Genomic DNA, 23,379 nt, shown 5'->3' with positions numbered 1-23,379 from the left:
GCCTCGGCATCCTCACGATATCGCTCTGTAACTTTGTAAGACTAATCCAACATCTGAGGAGAGCTGCTTGTTGTTCACTCACTCTCTAATGGTGTCACTTTCTTAGCAGGGCTTGTGACATTTAGGCATCGAGCGTTTGCTTCGGAATGTTTATCCCATTTAATTGCAAATCACGTCCATCACAGTTCACTGCAAACACTGCAGCATGTATGATTTGTGTCGTAATCAGCCTGAAGCTGACACTTGCTCAATGTTTTTTAAATCTTTGGGCCATTTATCTGTAATTTCCCATATTTGCCAGAGAATTTGTTCTTTGAATTTGGGACTTGGTGTGCGTCACAAATGTATTTTTTCATATTTTCCTTATTAATCGAATGCATCGCTGTCTTCTTGTACTTCAGAAATGCAGGCCTTCTGTCACACAGCAAATAAAGCCAATGGAAAGCACTTTGTCGTGTCTCTTTAAGTTTCTTTATTTCCAAATCCTGCAGTCCGTAATTCATCACAGGCGCCTTGTGAGACAGTAACAGCACACCACAGGCCTTCAGTGATCTGGTTACAAAATCCTTGACCGCTGAAGGCACCACCGGTGTTTTTCCAAAATAATGCGAGGTCCATTTTAAACTCCCGATGTCCACTTTCTGAGTGTCAAAGATGATTCCTGACCTTTTACCTTATTGAACTGGGAACGTACGTGTGTTCAAGCACATTTACCCCCGATGATAGATACTTCACTCACAGAGTGTGAACTTTCCAGGCACAGCTGTGGAGTTTGTTGTCAGTTACATATGCGCTTGTTTGTGTGTGTGTGGGCTGGTGTTGCCCATGTAGTGCTTAAACACAACTGTGCTTTAATGAGATTCTTGCTTTTGGGTCTTATTGTCCCACAGCGCACATGGTCACTCCACCAACCACAGTCCCAACCCCGAGACGGGGCATTCCAGCTTTCCTTCAGCTCGTTGTTTTCATCAGGTGCTGAAACAGTTTTGATCTATGCTGTGAATTCTGCTGGGTTTTGTGTCTCCACAGAGATATTTCCCCTCAGTGTCTGCTCATCTAAGTCTCAGGTCAGCTGGTCTCACAGCTTTCACCTTTGACCCTGACCTTGTTGGTTGTCTGTCACTGCCTCAGTGTGGAGGCAGACCAGTGGCACCAGTCAACCTTTCGCTGTCGACAGTGGCAGATCTAAGTAAACAGGCCAGGCTGGCCAAGGCTAGCAAGCCAGTTCCCGACACAGCGGGGAAGTGTTTACTGTCAGCTTTTGAAGGGGGACGCTCATCTTTTTGTGTTCAGGCTGATGATATTCATTATGTTGAAATGGCAGCTTTTTATGGCTAAATACATCCAGATATTCAGCGTTTGCAGTCACAGTTTTAGGTGAATTTTGAGTTATATTTTGCAGAGAGGGTGAACTTTGGCTTTGGGAACACGTACTGAAGGTGAAATGACGTGTCAAGGTAACAACTCATGAATGCAGGGTTTGTGTGTGTTTAAGTGCATGTTATTTAGAATATGCTGACTGTCTGAGGGGGTCCTCACGGCAGCCTATTAAGCAGACACATCCCTGCACTGCACCCTTAATGTAGCTCACTACATTAACATATGAGCAAGTGACATCAGGTCCGTTCAGCGTTGGGCCTTGGAAAATGCTTGCTGTGCAGAAAACGCTCATAGTAAAACGTCCCAGACAAGATCCTCTCCTCTCCACCACTCTTTGTCATTGCTCAAGAAGTTGCAGGTGTGCTGTTGACGCCTTCCCACTTAAAGACCATAAATAATGCAATTAGATAAGCACAGAAATATTAACTGGGCTTCAGACATCAACCTGTTTGGCTTTGGTGTATATTAGTTGTCCACTAAATGCTTTTTCTGTGTTTTACAGGGGAGCCTTTTCAGTGGTGCGCAGATGTGTTAAGCTGTGCACAGGACAGGAGTACGCCGCCAAAATAATCAACACCAAAAAGTTATCTGCAAGAGGTAAGCACATCCGTACTCCAGGACTTTTTGTCAGCGATGCTGCTCATTCCGTCGTAGCACAACATATACTGGAGCCAAGACCAGTGTGTGCTGTGCCGAGTGGTGTGTAAACCAAAAACAGCATCGCTGAATTTCACTGTTATTTTCCGTGCTAAAAGCATAATGTGTAACCATGCAAGAATGACTAATTTGCTCATAGTTTCTCTGTCCCAGTGGTCACCCCCCCCCACCTACGGTGTAGACAATTATATAAGCGATATCTAACAGCAATTAGCCTCTCAGATGGCGTTGCGTAGGACAACATTTTATCACATTGGGGTCTGTGTGTGAGGAAAGGACGTTGGAACAGATACAGGCGCCTGTGACAGCAGCGCAGTAGAAAGGCAGCTGGTGTTGTGCAGTGATGACCTCGGGCGAGGGCCCGACAGTGGGCTTTTCTGAACACCAGGCTCAGCTTTGCCCTGTTTCACAGTTACACTGATCATTCTGATTGATGGACTCAGCGGCTTTAATTCTGTGTCATGCACTCAATGGCTCTCAAGGTATTGAGGGCCGCATGAATGACACAGAGACTGTGGAACTGGAGGGGGGAGCGTGAGGCTTGTGCTTGGCGGTGTGTGCCCTCCCAGTGAATCTTGTGGCCGGTAGGTGAAAAGAAGTGAATTGTGATGGTAGCATGTTTTTCTGTTATAACAGATATGCTTTGGCTTTGGACTGTTGGGCAGACAAACTAAGCACTCTGAAGTTGTCAAAATGGACTCAGTTGCGATCGGCATCACAGTTATTTGTGACATTATAGAGATGATACGCCCTACAAACCAGGGCTGCCCCCTGAAAGTCGATGAGTAGAGTCACTGCACTTACTTTTTAGCTGCTCATTGTTGTTTTTCCTGGTACTTTGCCATTAAGCGATCACTTCATGGAGAGGAGAACATCGTAAAAGGCTCTTAGCTTTGAATTCTTTAATATTAATTGCTTGTAAACTCGGTGATAGGCAGTTGAGCTCCTGCCACACTAATTTTAAATTGCTCTGGACAAAAGTGTCAGCGAAATGCTTCAAATGTAATATAATGCTGGTACCATATAGTAATGCACTCGAATAATGTTTTACTGTGTAATCATAGTAATGTTACACTAAATAAAAAAGATCTTTTAAGCACCTTAATTGTCGCATGCTGTTCAGCCAGGAGCGGTTTAAGCCAAAGCCAAGGCTAAATGCCATGGCCATGAAGACCAATCCGGCAGCGGCGTGGTCGCTGTGGCTCTTCACACCACCACTTGCTCAGTGTAAATCTCCTGCTGCCCCTCCAGCCTCGTAACTGGAGCCCCACCGCTGAGGCCCTGCCAGGTTGCACCACACTGACACTTAAATGCTGCCCTGCCTTCACACACACACATGAACACACACAAATGTGGTGGAGCAGGCATTTTAACAGGCATTAGCGGAGGGCATCAACACAGACTGTCGAAAAATGTTCTTAATAAGGACTGCATGATTTGTCAGTTCATCTTTTTGTGTCGACAAACTGTCAGTACTGTGGCCGAACCATTTATTCGATGGTATGATGTGAAACAGGGAAGTCTCTATTTATTAACACTGAAGTAGTGTGTGCTCCTCTCTTTCAGAGTGTGAGACAGTCGGAAACGGTTATTATTAATAAATAAATCAACATATATTCAAATGGTTTTTTTTTGGCATTGTCTTTCAACACACTATTTCCAGCTGCAGCAGACTTTCAACAGAGTATCGCCACCTTCACTTGGAAAATTGCGTGCAGTGAAACAGATTGCAGTTTGTGGAGTGTATATGATAAAGGGGCCGGGATGTTTCAGCTTTTCAGCCATGACCAAAAACGTAATGCTGATCTTTACCTTAATGTAGTGAATGACAGTGTGAAAGCAGTGTTTGACACTGAAAGGAACTGCTCATAGTGATGAACCCACAGAGAAACAGAAGGGTTCTCAGAGAGTGCCGACGTCCAACGGTCAACGGTCCACTCTCCTAAACAAATCTGCAGGCGCCACCTTCAAGGTCAAAATATTGTTTTGTGTGTGTGTGTGTGTGTGTGTGTGTGTGTGTGTAAAATCTACATTATTTGAAAGCTGCGTCCCATCATCCTTGGCAGCAGCGTTGTCACTCTTGTCATACTTTTGTTATATGTCAGTGCAAGTGAGCAACGTTTAATGAGATTAAACCCATCCTAGATTATCCTGATGCTGTTAGCAGGGGGCTAACAGTTAATCCCTGTGATTGGCTTGATGAGACCTAAAGCAGCGCACACACACAGACACACACACACACACACACACACACACACACACACACACACACACACACACACACACACACACACACACACACACACAGAATAAATAATTCATCTATAGGTTGTACTATCATTGGACCTGTACATTTCACTGGAGCTGCTTTATCGGGGAGTGCAGCTGCCTGCAGCTCTCCACCATGTTTCTGAAGCAGGGCATAATCACCCTGCTCCTGCATTTGATAGGACGACTGATCTGACCTGACTGAGTGGTGCACGCGGCTTGTGCTGTGCTTCTTACTAATGGATGAGCTATGTTCTGTGAAACAGCAGAGCAGTGTTAGAGGTGGCAGAGCTGCTGCGTACTACCTCTACTCTGGGTCCTATTTATAGCTCCATGACCTATCTGACATGGGCTGCTTCAGCCAGGTTTTATGGCAGTCATGCTGACTTGCTGCTCTACTTTGGAAGTGGGATTTGGTTTAGGTTGTTCTGTTGTTGTAATATCTCTCAGGCAGCAGGTAAGGTCAGCGAGCTCAGAGCCCTGGTTGCAGCAACTTAAAGAGGAGCGCTTGTTTATGACCGGCAGATGGAGATGGTAGCCAAGGGGAGGGAGGGGTCATGCGAGAGAAGGCACCCCAGGCACTTGGCAGCTGAGGGCCATGCGCCTGTACGCCTACATGCCTTTAGCACGGGACTCTCATCTGACTCTCTCTCGTTCTCTCTGACACACACACACACACACACACATGCGTGCACACACACACACACACACACACACACACACACACACACACACACACACACACACACACACACACACACACACACACACACACACACACACAGCCAAGGGAGCCATAGCAGAACTCAGCTCTCAGTCAGCTGCACAGTGAACTCTATCAATAATCCATTACAGCTACAAGAACGAACAATTTCTTGTTTATAGTAGCCTAAATACTTGAAGCTATAATGATTTCCTGACTCAAAACTACATAATTGCACAAATTGCACATAATATTACATATCAAGACACACGCACGCATACACACACACACACACACACACACACACACACACACACACACACACACACACACACACACACAACCAGGCTTCTACCTCTGTGTGTAATATCTTCCACACCCCACCCCACCCTACCCCCTCGCAGTCACAAAACGGTTCATACCAATCCAACACATGTCAACAGGAAATGTAGGACAGGTCTGTTGGGCAAGGCCTCCAGCCAATCACAGCGCTTGTTTTTCGGCAGTGATCTCTGGACAGGGGTTGCCAGAGGTTGCTGTATATCCTTGTGATCTGTCATGCGAGAGAGTCATTGTGCTTATGCGTGTATGTACAGGTGTGTGCGTGTGTGTGTTTGTGTGTGGTGTTTGAGATTCACCTGCAATGCAGTAGCAGTGGTCTGACCTGGTTTGGGCAGCCATCTTTTTGTCAATGTCAAATAACCAGGACAGATGTAGTCACCTCAGTCGAGTGCGTATCGAGCCTTTTTGTAAAGTCAAATCACTTTAGCTGTAATTCAACATATTAGTAAAACCTGATTTGTCAGTACTCATTTTTTACTACCAATACACAGTCTGCTTGGAGTTCAAGCAGTATTTCACTTTTATGATGTGAAGGTTTTATGACCTATGTTTTGTTTTGGCGTATGTTAGGTTAAATTGAAGGATGGTACACAATGATGCCTTCAACAGGCTCAGAGAATTCATTTGTCTACTGAATCCCGTCACATTTTCCTGCCACTGCGATATAATTTTCCCCCCGAAGGGTCAAACTTTAACTTCATTTTAGAGGCTGCATTATGACTCTGTCTGTTGTATAGGAAATGAAATGTTTCGTCTCTCATGACTTAAACATGGCTGCCTCCTGACCTCCCTGAGCACGCAGCAGTTCATACACGACATTTCCCAACTCCAATGTTCTGAACAATGGTTATATCTGGCTGTCTTTGTGTCTGTCTTTTTACATCTCCTCCCCTCTTGAGACTTAAGCCCTCACTGGTGATGATTAACCCAAATTTATTCCTCTCCTCTCTTCTCCTCTCTGCTCCTCCAACATATAGATTCCCACAGACTTCACTGAACTCAGTCCTTGGGCTGTCTCACTCACTGAGCGCTTTGTGCCTCTGTTCTTCTGCAACCTATCTCTTCCTGCTTGTCCTCTTTTCTCTGCGTTCTCTGTCCTTCCCCTCAGGACCAGTCCTCCTCTTCCTCCTTCCTTTCCCCACCTCCTCCTCTCATTTCTTATTTACCCTGCTGCATCAGAAGCACTGGATTGGCTGACCAACTCTTTGACTGACTGCCTAAATGAACATTTGACTGACTCATTGAGCTCTGAAGCAGCCTGCATTACCGCCATCATTTGGCTACCATTACAGACAATAAGCTAATGACAATAAGCACACCCTGGTGGTTTAAGTTGGGTTTGATCCCATTTGCAAAAAAAGAAGAAAATATAGATATTTTTTCATACCGACTTGACAATTCATACAGTGCTCTCTCTGACTAAACCCCCACGCTGCCCATCACCCCCAGTTTATCTCACATAGCACAGACTGTATGAGTGGTCTGCCATGGGAAGATCATCTGTCATTCTCAGTGCTGACTGTAGGTTTATCTCCCATTGATCCAGCCAGCCTGATAAAGCTGGGATAAGAGACCTGACTAGTGACCTTCCTTGTTACAAAGGAGGTTGCGTATCTCCTCTTAAATCAATCTCCAGCTGTAAATCCCAAGACAAGGTCTCTATGACCTGCATGGCTTTCCAGTCCGAAATGATCTGAAGCTGAGGCAAAGCTAGAAAGATACACCGTTTCCGTACCCAATAATAATAACAGAATATCGCTGTGTCAGCATTAATGAAACAGTATGATTTATGTACATGCTTTACTTTAAAGCTGTTGATAAAAAAGTAAAGGTCTTCCTTTAATTTGACATTTTATGTGAAAATAAAGGTTTCAGTCACGCAGTCCTTCAAAGATGTGTCGATAACAAAGGCTCAGTCTGGCCATCTGGTAGACTAAGCTAAGATGAACCGTTGCAGTTACTCAGAGCCAATTCTGTACTTGCAGAGTAATGTCAGCAGATGCCACCGACAGAATGAAATGCGATGCTTGTGCTTATGACATGTTTTCCACCATTTGACATTGTAGTATGATGGATAACATATCTGGGAGTGTTGCACACGAGTGGACACTTGGTCATTTTTAAAGGCCGGTCGTGGTGAGTTTAGCTGGAGTGAAAGCATGACAGTGCTCAGCGAGGAAGCCGTGAAGATGTGATCCTTCAAGAAGCCTTGTTTTTTTTGTTTTTTTTTGGGGGTGGGGGGTGGGGGGTTCTAATTCATGGTAAGTTTTCCCCAGCGACTGACGGATATCTTATTCAATGTGTCCCTGAACACACTGATACACTTCAGAGAGATTGTCATGTCAACCGTCCTGCACGGAGAGAGAAACACAGCCAGCGTGTCGATCGTCTCCTCCAAAACCAAAATGAAAAATTAAAGAACAAATCAATAGAGTGAGACACAAACACAACCAGCAGCAGGCGGTGGTGGTTGGTGAAACAACAGCAGAAGCAATAGGCAGTGTCTTATTCTTTCAACAGAAAGACAGCAACCAGGCTTTGTGCATACTAATCGCCCTTGCATTTTTTTTCTCTCCCTCCTTCCTCCTCCTCTTCCTCCTCCTCTGTCCCCTCTTCAACACTCCTCCACTCCTTTCTCTGCCTCGCTCCTCTCATCCTCTAAGACTTTAATCACTGGGCTTACACTTCACTGTCACTTCTCAATGCCAGCGTGAATGTGTGCGCTCGTATTTTGCCCGTCCGTTTGTGTGCCTGCATGTACTGCACGCGTGTACAGTATGAGCGCGTTTGTGCTGTATTTAAGCCCGTGCGGCGTGGACATGGGTGGGGGAGAACACATGCATTTCCATGTTTATGCTCTCTGCTGTGCTCTGCATGCCTGCACATACAGGGTGGTCCACCCCTTATGTGTGTGTGTTGGATTAAGATTACTCCGTGCTTAATAGCCATGGAATTCATGTATACTAGCGTTATTAAGCACTTCTATAAGTGTATACATTCACACTCAATAATACATAATATACATTCACGCATAGTGTGTTTATCAGACAATAAGTTGGGAGCCTGTATTGTGACTCACAGGGAATTATATAAATCTGCTGCTTTCATAACCCGTTATGTTTCCTGTTAAAACAGGGCGATGCAGCACAATATGAAATATATTAGCAGCAGGATGCCATTTTTATTTATTTTTTGGTTGGGTTGGAGTTTTAGATAATCTGCTGTATTTTTTTTAAGAAGGGATTTTGCTTCGTGTGTAAACATTTTACAGTTTGCAAGAGGTAAATTTCAGATAAACTGTTTTTAGCGTGATTAGTCAAATATGTTTTTGGTGTATAGATATTTGATGTGTATTTTTTGTGCTGTTCCTGGTTTCTGCCTTTTGAAGGCACCCTGTGGAGCTAACCTCTGATACCATAAAGTATTTGTATTTATTTAATTTTTTATTTTATTTGTCATACATGCGCATGGGTGAAGCCATACAAAATCCTGCCAAACAATAAGACTATTTGCTGGTTAACATGGACATAAACATCACAGGTTTCAAAATGTTCAAAAGAACAGACGAGCGTTTATTTGATCTCAAGGACACACACAATGTGTTTTGGTCTGTCATGCACAATGTAAACATAACTCCACAGCGTCCCTTTAAGACAGTCCACTGAGGACTTTGGACAAATTCAAACTTCAATCGTGAATCTATCCTTTCTGCAGCTTCCAGCTGTTCAGTTTGGGTGGATTTTAGAATATTTTCTCGTCCATACGCAGGTCGGTTTCTAAAGGTGTTAGTTGTCTTGCATTAATTAAACTGGACCTTGTATTGAACATCCATCGGTTGATTTCTGCCCCCACGATAACATCCAACCCTCATTGCAATGATGAATTGATGGACTGTTTTACCTTTAACTTGATCATTGTTAATCTATCGATCCATCAGGGAAGATACTTTACTTCACCAATGATCTTGTCAGAACCTGGAGAAACAACACATCTAATATGTTTGTATTTCACCATTTTCAGATTTACGCCTGAAGGATGGATCCACGTCCTGTCGTTCATTAATCAGTGTGTGCGTGTGCCGTGTCTCACACAGAGTGGATTTTTATCAAACTCTGAAATGACACCTCTCATCTGTGTTTTGACATTTTCACTTTTAACCTGATTGTCCCCTGCGGGCTGCTACGATATCAGGTCATAATGAGACCAGTGCACCAGTATTTGCAGTCGGATTTTAAGAATAACTCTTCATTATCTTTCTGTCTCCGTTGCCCTTCAGATCACCAGAAGCTGGAGCGGGAGGCTCGGATTTGTCGCCTGTTGAAACACCCCAACATTGGTGAGGGCGTGTCTTTCTATTTTTTCTCCTCTTGCCGCCTCCTGATAGTAGATTTCTCAAAATGAAACCCATCTATTACCGCTTATGTCAAAGTGAAGACCTGTTCAGACCTGTTATCATCTGTTACTTCTAATGAAAAAAAATACATTTCTACAACTGAAAATGTCATCAAGTAGCAATACACATTACTGTAATACATTCAATCCATCTCTGTTGATGAAGTAGAGCCCCTTATTGCCAGAACCCCCTACTGTCCTCTAAATATATATGATGTACACTCAATTATTATGACTCCCTGTGGTTTCTACCCCCCACACGCTCTCACTCCCTCTTAATCTCTCTTTTCTATTTTTTTAATTCTTCTCGTTAAAATGCAACAGTGTTATTCAGAAATGCATTTTCAAACAACACATTGTTTATCGGTCTCCGTTATTGTCAAGACAAGGGCAAGTAATTAATAGTGATACACAATAAAATCATGGTTGAAACGCTGAGAAACAGACCTCTCAATCTGTTTGTCTTTCTCTTCCAGTGCGTCTTCATGACAGTATATCAGAGGAGGGCTTCCACTACCTCCTGTTTGATCTGTAAGTCATCGCCCCCCCCTTCCCCACTCTTGCGTACATATACAATTACATAACTCTCTCTCCTATATTACCCCCCCACCCCCCGACCACCATCACAACCGCCCACTCCCTCCACATCCATCTTTTGGCAATTCCCTCTAGTTTCCATGGTAACAGTGTGGGAAGGGGGTGCAGGGATTGGGGGGGGGGGGGGGTTGCGCACCATAGGAAACAAGCAATGGAGCAGGAATCTACACACACACGCACACACACACCCCTCCTTCCAATCAAAGCATCAGTTTTAATGTTTGTGTGTGTGTGTGTGTGTGCGTGCGTGCGTGCAGGGTGACCGGAGGTGAACTGTTTGAGGACATCGTAGCCAGAGAGTATTACAGCGAGGCCGACGCCAGGTAGGAGCGCAGCTGTCACTCCTGTATGTGTGAAAGGGCTTCTCCTTGTCCTTAAATAGTCCCCGTCTTCTGTTGTCCTCTCTCGTCTTCTCTCGTCTGGTGTTTCGTAGTTCTTCCTCTTCTCTCGTGACTCTGCTTTCCTTCCACTCTTCTTCTCACTTTGCTTGTTACCCCTTCTTCTCTGCTGTCTTTTCTTTCTCTCTCCTCCTCCTCTCATCCCTTCTCTGTATCTTTTCTTATTCTTTGGTCTTTTTTCTCTTGACTTCTGTGTTTTATTCCTTGTTTGTTTGTACTGCCCTCTTGTTTCTGTTTCTCTTCTCGCCTGCTAGCCGTTTCCCTTTCTTTCTCTTAACTTCTAACTTCATCTCTTATTTTCATCGGTGTATTGCTATTTTTTCTTTTCCTCTATTCCTCTTCCTTCATTTTCACTACTCTTCTTCTGTCCTTTGTTTTATCCTTTACATCAGCATCACACTACTGTCACCTCTCACACTGACACAGGAGCAGACGTTTGACTGATATCAGTTTTCAATCAGTTCTTTTTTAAACCAAATTTCCAGGTTTTCAGTTGTGACATGTGGGGGTGGATTTTGTTGCAGAGTCTGTTTTAGACTGCACAGTGCCCACTTTAAGTAAAACTGACATTGAATGAGAGTCTGCGAGTCAGTGCCTAGTTTCATTTCAATGTGCAACACAGATTTTTTTTGTGATTGCATCTGACATTTAATATCTTGAAGTCAACACTGAGCTACCAGCAGAGTTCTCTTTGTGATAAATAGTGATTGATTGGTGACTGCAAAGAGTTTAACATGTGGCAGCAAGAAACACTCAGCATAGGGTTTTGATAGATTCTATTTGTGGTTTTCTTTGTATCTTGTGAAAGAAAAATAGTCTTAAAACAGCAATTAAACCATGACACAGGAAACTCTGAACCCCAGGACATTACAATTATTATGCTAATGATAATAAAAACTGAATTTTCTTTCACATACAGTAGAAGGCCACTGATAATTGTAACGATATCAACAAACTATTGTTGGTCACACCTTAAGTATGTGTCCTTTAAAGGAAATCCACTTAGACTTGACTGGTGCAGATGGTCCAGGATACACCCCAGTACTGTTCTGTTGCCCCCTTCATTCCTCTCCTGTTCTTTTCATTACTCAAACATCAGGGGAGATAAAAACAAGTGTGTCAGCAGAACAGAACCTGTAGTATTGGTGTGCATGTGGGCAGCCTCACCTTCTCTGTTTCTTTTCTTTCCTTAATTTTCTTCTTTACTTTCTCTTTGCCCCCCCACCACCACCCATGTTGTTTTATATCTCACTCCCACCACTCGTGCTGACTCACCCACACACGCACACACACACACACACACACACACACACACACACACACACACACACACACACACACACACAGTTCACTTTAACCAATGGCGGAAGAGGAAATGGAGTTGGGGGGGGGGTGGACAGACAATAGGCTGAGAGAAGAGTGAGAGAGATACTTGAAAGTGACAGTTGTGATGTGGGTGTTCGTCCATTCAGCAACATTAAAAGTGAAACTGAACGGTCTGATGTTTTCGCACCAGTATTGCACACTTAATGCTTTTCTTTAGCCTCAGTCTCTGCTCCAAAACTGTTTGACTTGTCGCTTGAGAACAGTGAACTCCTGTAATTTGAGCTAAGAGTTATCTAACCATCTTGGCTTAATAACCAGTTTGTATTACATTAACTGATAGAGCTTCAAGTCTTCAGTATCCGCCATCCAACAGGAAAGATGAAAGAAGGATTTTTATTTTCTTTAAAGGTCCAGTGTGTAGGATTTGGGGGGATCTACTGGCAGAAATGGAATATAATATTCATGATTATGTTTTCATTAGTGTAGAGTCACATGAAAAGAAGAGTTGTTTTTGCTAACTGAATGAGCACAAAAAACGATTTCAGTGACTGTTATTTAATTGTGTACAACAAGTAGTCTAAAAACATCTCCATTGGAGGCAAGAGTGGCAAGCTTTGGCTCACAGCTCAGCTCAGTGCAGAAAGCTCCATCGCCAGTTAAATCAAGCCTCATGGGGCCTGTTTCGTTTTTTTTTTTTCACACCGGTTGCCTGATTAGCTCACAGGACGGATTGGTTATACATTATGGGTTCACTATAGCTCTGCAGTCGGTCTTGAATTATTTTTTTGATCCAGTTTTACCAGCGATCAGCAAAATATTGGTTTGATTTGATGACAGCTGCTCCTGCGAGCCATGGCAGCAGCAGCAGCAGCGACGGGTGGCAAAGGGGCCCACATGTCACTCACAGTGAAAAGGTCAAATCCCACATTAGTCTGTCATTTGCTCCCTATGATGCAAACATAAATATACATACATACCTTCTAAAACCATTTGCAGCTACCGGCAAGCTTAAACGTTTTTTTGCTTTTCATGTGCATTTACAGCTCTGAGCTTTTGTTGATTTTTTTCACCTACTGACACATTTTGTGAAGACAAATGCTAAACTGTCTTTGTATCATGAGCTAAAAAAACAGTGGAAATGTGATTGCACAGTGTGTGTGAAATCCCTTCCCAAACAAAACTTTAGCCTGATGCAACTCCTTTAATAACATCGTGAGTGTCTTAGCTTTTAAATATATTCTGCATGAAATGTCAAAATATGCACAATACACCCAGAAAATCCTCCTTTGATGTATTAAGTAATGGTGACAGCATGTCTGAGGCCACCAAGGAGATATATAAATATATCGTCAATACAGACTGAGATCTCAACATCCTACAGCATACTGTAGTAGTAGACACATTTACACACACACAGATTTTGTATCTAAATGAGAGACAGACTGTGTGTGTGTGTGAGAGAGATCGTGTGTGGTCATTGTAATAAGTACAAAAACAGTGACAAAATATCAGTTGTACCTCTGTTGTACTGTTTATATCACACTGGTTCAGTGTCTTTAGGCACTGGTGGCATTTCCACAGGACTCATCTGTCTTATTCCAAACTTTAGCCTCGTCATCAGTCTTCCAGAGTGTTCTGTCCGTTTGTGGAATTTTTACAAAGCTTCTACAAAGCCACAAAAATTGTGCCTGAGGTAAAGGATTTCACCTTGCTAATTATGTGGGATTTATGCCTGTTCATCTCCTGTTCACTTAGGAGAACAAAACTGCATATTTAGCAGTCTCCAGCAACTGCCAGCAGATTTCTCCTTAAGCCTGATGCCGACGAGCTTCTGTTTTGGCGTGGGTCCATTTTTGCAAGCTAACAAAAGCTGAAATGATGCACAAGACATGCATGCTTGATGGACTATTAACTGTATCCAGCTTGTTACTGGGTTTGTTGTGGTAAGTGTAGAAATATTTCACAATAGGGATGTCAGTTTCGCTGGATTTTGCTTTTGATAGCTCAACAGTTTTTAACCTCTAACTAACCGATTAATTCTGTATGGAGGAGCACGCTGGACTTCATCTCCCAGCAGGTTGTGTCCTGAACAAATTGGTTAAAGATCAGTCAGGTTTTGTCTGTGATTACAGACCCTGGTTTTCTGTGTTTTCAGTATAAGTGACTAATGAGGACAGCAATTTCTGAAATTGGTCCAGTATTGAGTGAGAGCGCTGCAGCCAGCAGGTGCAGAAGGGGCTGCAATGTAATCCCTCCAGAAGTTTGTCCACCGTCAATGTGCCTCCACTTAAAGTGCCTGTTTTTTCCCACGGACAGGCTCTGATTGTTACTTTTAGTGTCTGACAAAAGGATCCCTACGGAGATAGACCTCTTTGTTAAAGGCTGAGACTCTTTTTGTTTAACCAGACTCCACATACAGCAGCAGTAGATTCATTCAAATTCAACCAAACCAGTAGCTCTTGATGACATAATGCACTCAAGGTACCGCACTAACTCTCTGAATCCCTCGCCTTCTGCCGCTCTGATTGGCAGCCTCTGGGTCTCAGTCATACGGCACACCAAGTGGGTGATGGCCTTGTACCGGTGTGCATCACACTGTGTGTATGCAAATTAACCTACAAACCGTTGGCATCCGCAGTTCTGATTTTTTTTTTTTTGTTTGTTTTTCCAATTCTGAGAGTCAGAGTGTTATAGTGCATGCATGTGCGTGTGTAGGCTGCCTACCATATGCTACGGCACTAATAGCCTCCTATCCAAGCCCCTTAGTCTTCCCCACCCATCGTGTAACCCTACTCTTGCTCCCGAGCACACACACATAAAATAAGACGCACACACTTTCCTTTTCCCTCCCTTTTGAATGTCACTCATCCAGGCCAGTGTCTCTCTCTCTCGCTCTCTCACATGCACACACACACGCATGCAGGCATGCACACACACACACACCCTTGGAGACCAGCAAGAAGTGGGACTTTTAATTAGCTTAGATAATTAGTCTCTCACACTCACACACTTACGAACTCACGCAGACCTCAAACTGTGCTGCATCACACCTTGTCGCCCCCTGTCACAATCTATCAGAGTTCCTCCTCAGTGCTGTTTGATTAGATGGAGGCCATTATGAGTAGAGCTTGGGAGTAAATTATACTTAAAGCCGAATCAAGGACTTTTTTCCTCACTGGGGAGCAGACAGACTCGAAAACAAAGTTTCAGAAACACAGCGTTGTTGATTTATGAGGTTGTTTTTGTGAACATGCTATCGAATCATTTCCTACGTGCATTCAGCAAACGCAGAGCATCTTATCCAACTGTCCACTCGATCAATGAAGGCAAATTCACTCTACATTCGTTTTGTCCACTAATCCCTGATGAAAATATCTGAGTCTTTATATTCTAAATGCTGTCACAGGTAGTCTATGCTTGAGTTTCCACGGTGAAATATTGCAAGATTGCTTTCACACCCTCACATTTACTTCTGTGGTTACTGAAAACAGGACTTTTCCGCATTCTGATTCTGATTCTGTTTTGCAGGTATATTAATAGTGAAAGCATAGATGCATGTTAGTGGGAGAGAAGGTGTCCTCTCTTGACATAGACTGGCTCTGAGTTTGATTTTCCTCACGTATCTCTGTACTTCCCTGCAGAGCACAGTGGGACATTGTTCCTCAAAGTGCTGAGCAAGTCACATTTTTTGGCAAGTGTGACGAAGGCTGCACTTTTTTTTCCCACTTTGCCCCACCAGGAGTTCATCAACAGAACGGTCCTTTGGTATGCCATAATGGTTTTGGACAGTGAGATGCTAGAGGCACGTAGAAATGGACAAACAAAGGAGTGGGCTGGAGATGCTCACCCCTTTGTTAATGCCATAGACTATGGGTCACTGACAGGTCATGCCATGTGTCCATGCACGAATACAGTCAGGTTTCTCATTACTTTCTATTTAGAGAAAAGGGAAAAAGTCACTGTAAACAGTAGCACAAGAAGGGGACTTTACTGAAGAGATTAAGTGGAAATGTGTTATTCTCTTTATATCACTTTTGATAAATGCAGATAACTGAGAGACCCATGTACAATGAAAACATGTACCAAACTAGCAAAGCTTGGTGCTTTAAGTTATCCATCAAATAATCTTAAAGACACTGTGGATGAAATGCAATGGTATACACTTACTGTCTCCTAAGTGGGTGCCATCACCCGCCCCCATCTTCAATGGCTGTTTTTAACACGTACACATTACTGATGGGCTGTCCCATACACTAGATACAGTACCAATTTAGTGTTTGCTTATTTTGCTGCTTGTTTTTATCTGCTAGCTTAATACGCTTGCTCCAAATCTCCGGAGAGTGTTGCTCAGATGGAGGCATTTCAAACAAAGTTAATTTTCTCAGAATGTTTGGGAGATATGTGGCTTGTGAAAGATGGCTTTAGTATTTACTTCAGTGAATAAGGGGAAGAAGAATCAGCCATCATCTCCCACGTTCACTTCTCTCTGGAGTGAATAGACTAGGGGTCTGCTGTCAGTCTCCTTAAGGGACCACCCGACTTAGATGCAGGGAAAGACTGTTAAGTGTGCTGCCTTGTTTCTGAACCATCACTGCTTGAATCTAGGATTAAAGAGGTAACTGAGTACCAGAGTGAAAAGCATTGTTTCACTTAACGCTGTGGTTACAAGTTCAATGTATTTTGCAATGATTAGTGTTTGTGGTTATCTACTCCTCGCATTGTGGGAGCCTACCTTCCTTATGGGGACAATTTTAGGATGACGACTGGGGTTAAGGTTGAGGTAAGTTTAGGTTAAGGTTGAAGTAGTGGTTATGGTTAGGGTTGGGGTAAGTCTCCAGGAAAGGAATGTAAGTCTATGTAATGACCCCAAAAAATGATGGAAACGCAACTCTCTTTGTGTGTGTGTGTGTGTGTGAGTGTGTGAGTGTGTGAGTGAGTGAGTGAGTGAGTGAGTGAGTGAGTGAGTGAGTGAGTGAGTGAGTGAGTGAGTGAGTGTGAGAGAGAGAGAGAGAGAGAGAGAGAGAGAGAGAGAGAGAGAGAGAGAGAGAGAGAGAGAGAGAGAGAGAGAGAGAGAGAGAGAGAGCATGTACATGTATCTCTCTCTCAGTCCTCCCACTCACTAGACACTGTGTGGGTGTGGATCCTGCAGGCTGCCTGTCTCTCTGCGTCTGCTATTAGTCACATATTCTGCACATTACACTCTCTCGTTGCGCCAAGCCTACATACACACACACATTTAAGTGTAGACACACACACACACACAAACACACACACACACACACACACACACATGCAGTAGAGTGTAGTAGGTACATGTCTCTCTCGCAGTGATGTTTTCCTTTTAGTGATGGAAAAATAGCCTGGCACCAGCCCACCAGTCTTCTATGATTCAGTTTCATCCTATACACAAGTCTTCTATTTCTTGTATTATTATCTCTCTGCTCTTCAAAAGCTTCCCATCCCTTCTTTCATAATCTGTCACCTTTTTTTGTTTCCCTCCTCTCCTCTCCTCTCCTCTCCTCTCCTCTCCTCTCCTCTCCTCTCCTCTCCTCTCCTCTCTCCTGTGTCAGTGGTGTTGTGGTTACTGTCTGGCAGGTTGTTCTGCTGTGGCTGCTCTTGTCTCTCATCACGTTTAAAAAAACAAAACAAACCCTTTTTGTCTCCTCCACCCACATTCACCCACTGGTCCCTCCTCTTCCAACATCTCTATCTGCATCGACCTCCCTCTCCTCTACCTCTCTCTTGTCTTCCACATATTGTCTATCCTCCTCATTTCAACTGACATCTTCGTCACTTGGCCTCCGCTAATCTAACCTGCCATTTTCTCATGTTTAAATTTGTCTTATCCATCCCACATCGGCCCTGCCTGTCACTCTTTCCCCCGACATCCTCTTCCTTTTCCTTCACATTCCTCCCTTCTCATTTCTCCACCTTCGTCCCTCTTTGTACATCCCCATCACCCATCCATCTCCATCCCTCCTTTCAACCACCACCATCCCTCCTCTCTCTGTTTTGTCTTCACAGTCACTGTATCCATCAGATTCTAGAAAGTGTCCATCACATTCACCAACATGACATAGTGCACAGGGACCTGAAGGTTAGTATATGTAGAGGAGCATCTGCATCCCTCAGCCCCCCTTTCCCCCAAACTTTGCCTGCCTCCTTTCCTTCCTCCGTTCCTTTCCTCCTTCCTCCTCCGTCCCGTCTATTCGTGTCGTTCCTGTCACTTGCTGGTCTAATGTCCGCCTGTCCGACTTGTCTCTGTATGGTCTTGGTATGCTCTTATATTTCTTATTTTCTTTTTTAGTGTATTGTACTTTATTTATTAACTGGAGGACCCTGGCCTGCCTCACCCGCCCTCCCCTCTCCACCTCTCCTCCCACACGTTCTGTTATCAATCATTTTACAAACGACTGCATAACAAAAGCTCCTGCTGCACTGACTGACAAGCAGATCAATCAATGAATGAGCGTTGTACACACACACACACACACACACACACACACACACACACACACACACACACACACACACACACACACACACACACACACATACACACACACACACACACACACACTCACACACACACTCACACACTGTGAGCACACATCCCTCTGCAGGTGTAATAAATATCCAGTGTTTACAAGTGCCCATACAACCATCAATTTCTCCTGCCAGGCTAGTTTAAAAAAAGCTATAGTTATGTTTATTGTGCTCTTCATTGATTTTTTTCCCTCCCCCCTCCTTTCTTTGAGTCATTAATTTATTGTATTGATCCCTGTGCTGTCAAGACAGTCTCATTCAACATCACGTATGTCTTTATAGAGCTGTTTAGAGATGTTGAGTGTTAAAAACAATATGATTTGCTTTGTTTTATAGCATCTAAGCATGTCCTGAGCTAACTTTTAGCTCAGAATAGTCGGGCTGAAACCATCAGTGTCAGAGTGAAGTAATGCTCTGACAATACTACTCCCATTTCTTCTAAATATCCTCAAGCCAGATGTATACAGCGTTACAACCCTGAAACACAAGAAAAACAGAATGGGCTGATTTGCTAATTCTTTTTGACATTTTATACTCATATGTAAACAGAACAAAGACAGTATACTTAATGTTTTACCTCATCAACTTCCTCAACACCTCAAACACAGATTTTTTGTAAATATTAGTGCTGTCAATTGATTAAAATATTTAATCGGGTTAATCACATGAATGTCATAGTTAACTCGCGATTAATCGCAAAGTAATCGCACATTTTTATCTATTCTAAATGTCCCATTAATTATCATTTTAATACTCTTATCAACATGGAAAAGTGGATAGGCTTGCTCTGCGCAAATGTTTTTGTAGTGTTTTATTTCACACTAACATGCTCACTTTGAGCAGTCATTCACATTTGAAGCAAAATCTCACACAATTTAACACTGTCAATAAACAGATGACAAAAAATAAATTCTTGGTCACAAAAAAGCCCCTTCAACAACCCTTTCTAAGGGATCAAAACAGGGTGATACAAGATAAAGTTACAAAGTGCACATCATTGTAAACTAGGACTCAGCCTATAGTGCAGTTAAACCATGTCTTAAACTTTCATTTCTTAAGTTTCCTTTGAACACACAAGCAGTCAGACTATGGTGCTCTTCTGTTTATTCACCAGAGGCTTATCAACGCAGCCTCTTATTTCTCTCCAGAAAGAATGAACATTACTTGGCTATGGCTGCAGTAAGCTTGTTTTTAGTTGCGGTATCCATATGCCTCTGTTGAAACTTTGGTCTTGTCAGTCGACCCATCTGGCAACTTTTTGAAACTAAACTTTCCATTCAGAATCTTGTTCGCATCCATTTCGGGTTTTCGCCGCACAAACTGTTAGCCTACTCCTTTACAGCTAGCGAGCAGGCGAGACCAAACAAGTGCGTGGGGCGTGCCTATTATTTTGTTTATTTTGTTATCGGATCCTGTAGTTTTTCTTATGTTACTAGCAGTGGCTGTAGCTTATAAAAAACTAAAAGTTCACTAGGTCACAAAGAGTGTTAATTGCGCGCTAAAAAAAATTATGCCGTTAAAATCGATTTGCCTTAACGCATTATAACGCAATATTCTTGACAGCACTAGTAAATGTATACTTGTTCTGAATTTAATGCCAGCAACGCATGTCAAACACGTTGAGACAGAGGCAACAAAAGAGTGGGAACCCATTCAGATCAGAGATTTATATTCAAAATGTTAAAATGAGGACGCTTGACTTTGTTTTACTTATTTGTTGTTGAGTACCGAATGCCTTCATTGTGTTTAAAACAAAAGGTTTGCCGGGAGATGACAGAATGGATCTTAAAATACAGCAAATATTGGATGTGATATCCACGGCATGACCAATCCGTAAGTGCTAACTAACACAGGAATGTTTGGGATGACCCCCTCCATCAGGCAGAGACACAAACACACACACATGCAGAGGATTCCCACCATGCCAGTTACAGAGCGCAACAGCTGACAAAGTGGGAGAGGATGGCCGTAGACACACTCACACAGGCACACACACACACACTAAACTGCATGCATATCTACAGACAGGCACAGATTTATGTTTGAGTGAGGGTGCAAGAGAATACACACACACATTTCAGAGGTGGATGTGGTTTTAGCCTCGACTGCACATTTACAGACACATGCGCTCACACGCACATGTTGGCTTGTTGTGGTCACTCAGCACGCACAAACACACAGCTCATAGCATTTGGGCTGTAAATGTGACCTGCCCAGTATTTATTCATTGGGAGACCTTTAGAAACAAGACACAGGATTCGAATTTATAGCTCTGAACTTTAGAGCCATGCCAGTCCATCTCTCTCTCTCTCTCTCTCTCTCTCTCTCTCTCTCTCTCTCTCTCTCTCTCTCTCTCTCTCTCTCTCTCTCTCTCTCTCTCTCATAATATTTCGCAGACTGGCCAGGCCCCTGCTTTATTGCAACCTTACTGTAAGTCAGCCTTTGAGATCCTCATTGTGAGGATTCTCTATTAGTGCGCATGTGTGTGTAGTAACATTTCTCAGCACACACACAGGCATTCCCCCTTATCAGCCCTTGCTTTTTTCAGCATCACACAGAGGTGAGCACGCTGCTGTTTTCCCATCAGTCGATTAGGCTAATGACCCGTCAGTTGCACAAAGGCAGTGCCGTGCGTAGCGCAGCCGTCCAGCAGTTTTACAGATTCACACCTTTTCTGTCTGTGACAGCACAGTTCACAACTGTTCTAAACCATTTTGACCAGGAAATCAATATTAGAAAGTGAAAGAAATTCACAATTTAGAGCTTCCTTTGTTTTCATCTCCATTGCCCGTGTTATCCATGAAGTGAGTTTCAAAAGGAAACTCAATACTGTATCTTACTTTCAAGTTGTCATAGTAAGTGTCCTGAAATTAGCTGAAATTTTTTAGTGTATCTACTTTCATGCATGACATGTCATCTGATTCTTCTTCATTTGTATTTAAACACAGTTTTTAAGAAAGCCCTTTAATGCCATAGAAAATATGCTTAAACATTTCCAGTAGTGTAGTTGGAAAAGGCAATACTGTGGTAAGAGCAAGAGAGCGTCTTTTTCCATGAGCCTAAAGCTTCCCTTAAGCTGCACCAAAAGCAGGCCTCCGTTAAAACATACAAGGGGCTGCATTGGTGGAAGCATGTTTTTGGTGGCATAGGCGAGACAATGAAATACAATCCAGGACAGTTTAAGTCATTAAACCATGAGTTTAAAGACACCAAAACACTGTAGAGCAGTTTGAATACTGTAAGGGATTTTACTGCTTTGGAAAGTTGTTGCGGTGTCAGTGTCAAAATGTAAAACTAAAATGTCACAAAGCGATCGACCTCCTTACATGTACATTACACTGGCAAACGCAGCACCTTGCTGGATGCCGTTGCATTGTTTTGTAGAAAAGGTTGACGAGGTTCAGCGTGTTTGCTGCGGCCCTCAGCGTCAGCACTGGCCTCATTAAAATGAATGACAGGGCTGCGTTTTTTCACACAGTGCTGCTGTCTGTCTGAAAGTGGCTTTATACATAGTGGCTGTCCAGACTCTGATATTAATAGCTGAAACATAGACTATTGTTTCAGAGCAAAGAGCTGTCTGTTATCAGTTTTGAGGTGGATCTTAATTTCCATTTAAAACAACTGAAAATGAAATAGAACTTGGTTCACACGCAAACACGAACCTCACTGAAGTTTTGAGTTTGTCAGTGCACAGGAAGCACACATGCATGGTCAAACATCCTCAACAACACAGGTGTGTGTGTGTGTGCGTGTGTGTGTGCGTGCGTGCGTGTGCGTGTGTGTGTGAGAGAGAGAGTGTGAGTGAGACCTGGTATTTATCATGTTGTGGGGACAGTCACATTGTGGGGACTCACCTCCCTTATGGGGACAAAATGCAGGTCCTCTTAATGTAAATCTTTAAATTTTAGGGTGCAGACTGAGGATAGGGTTACGTGTTAGGTAAGGTTAGATTAGATACAGAGTTAGGAATAGGTAAATAGTGGTTATGGTTAGGGTTAGGGTAAGGCTCCAGGAAATTAATGTAAGTCTATGTAATGACCCCACAAGTGATAAAAACACAACGTGTGCGTGAGTGCATGTGTGCGTGCGTGTGTTCGTTCGTTCATGCAGCACTGGACCAGCCATATGCACACATGTACTTGTTTCATCACACACGCGCACACACACACACACACACACACACACACACACGTATGTATGCGTAAATATGTGTGTGTATATGGATGGAGATGATACATATATGAATATATTTCTGAATACATCCTTCCCTTGCTCAAATGTATCGTCTGGTCTCTGTATAGACTGAAACCTCAATCATCCCTCAGCGTCCCTCACAGTTTTTGCCTTTTGGGTTTTTATTTTTAGTGTCCAGTAGCTAAGTGACATCAGAATGACAGCAGAGGCCAGCGAGGCTGGCAATAGACATGGCATTGATCCCAGACACATCTTTTAAGTGTTATTAATTGCACAATGACTCACTCCTTCCCTTACCTCCTTCATCAATGCCTTCTGTGCCTCCCATGGCCAGCCACATTCTCACACCCTCTTTCACCACCCAAGGCCTGCTAGCTAAAACATGCAGGGAGGTGGGGTATCTAGAATCCAGCTGCAGCCAACTGAACAGTAAAATGTGTTTCTTAGATGAGTACGTCTATAGATATACTCATGTACTCGTATGAAGAATCGCGTGCTTAAGACAAAGATCATAGAGGACATCCATTGGTTAGTTGCTGAGTTGACTCAGAGGAATCTTCTGTTGCAGAGCACCCA

General features: G+C 43.3%; 1 protein-coding gene across 7 annotated transcripts in view; it reads left to right on the top strand.

Moving 5' to 3' along the window:
- The window catches only part of camk2b1 (calcium/calmodulin-dependent protein kinase (CaM kinase) II beta 1), a 67,794-nt gene that overhangs the window by 3,135 nt on the left and 41,280 nt on the right, over positions 1-23,379 (top strand). For all 7 annotated transcript variants that reach the window (XM_070964780.1, XM_070964786.1, XM_070964783.1 and 4 more), the window contains exons 2-5: positions 1,883-1,977; positions 9,627-9,686; positions 10,219-10,273; positions 10,597-10,662. In XM_070964780.1, coding sequence (XP_070820881.1) covers positions 1,883-1,977; positions 9,627-9,686; positions 10,219-10,273; positions 10,597-10,662 — 276 coding nt within the window. The remainder of the gene's footprint in view (positions 1-1,882; positions 1,978-9,626; positions 9,687-10,218; positions 10,274-10,596; positions 10,663-23,379) is intronic.

This window comes from Chaetodon trifascialis, chromosome 6 (assembly GCF_039877785.1).
Source record: "Chaetodon trifascialis isolate fChaTrf1 chromosome 6, fChaTrf1.hap1, whole genome shotgun sequence".
NCBI lineage: Eukaryota > Metazoa > Chordata > Actinopteri > Chaetodontiformes > Chaetodontidae > Chaetodon > Chaetodon trifascialis.
Note: the sequence above shows the minus strand (reverse complement) of the source record. Positions and strands in the feature narration are given on the sequence as shown.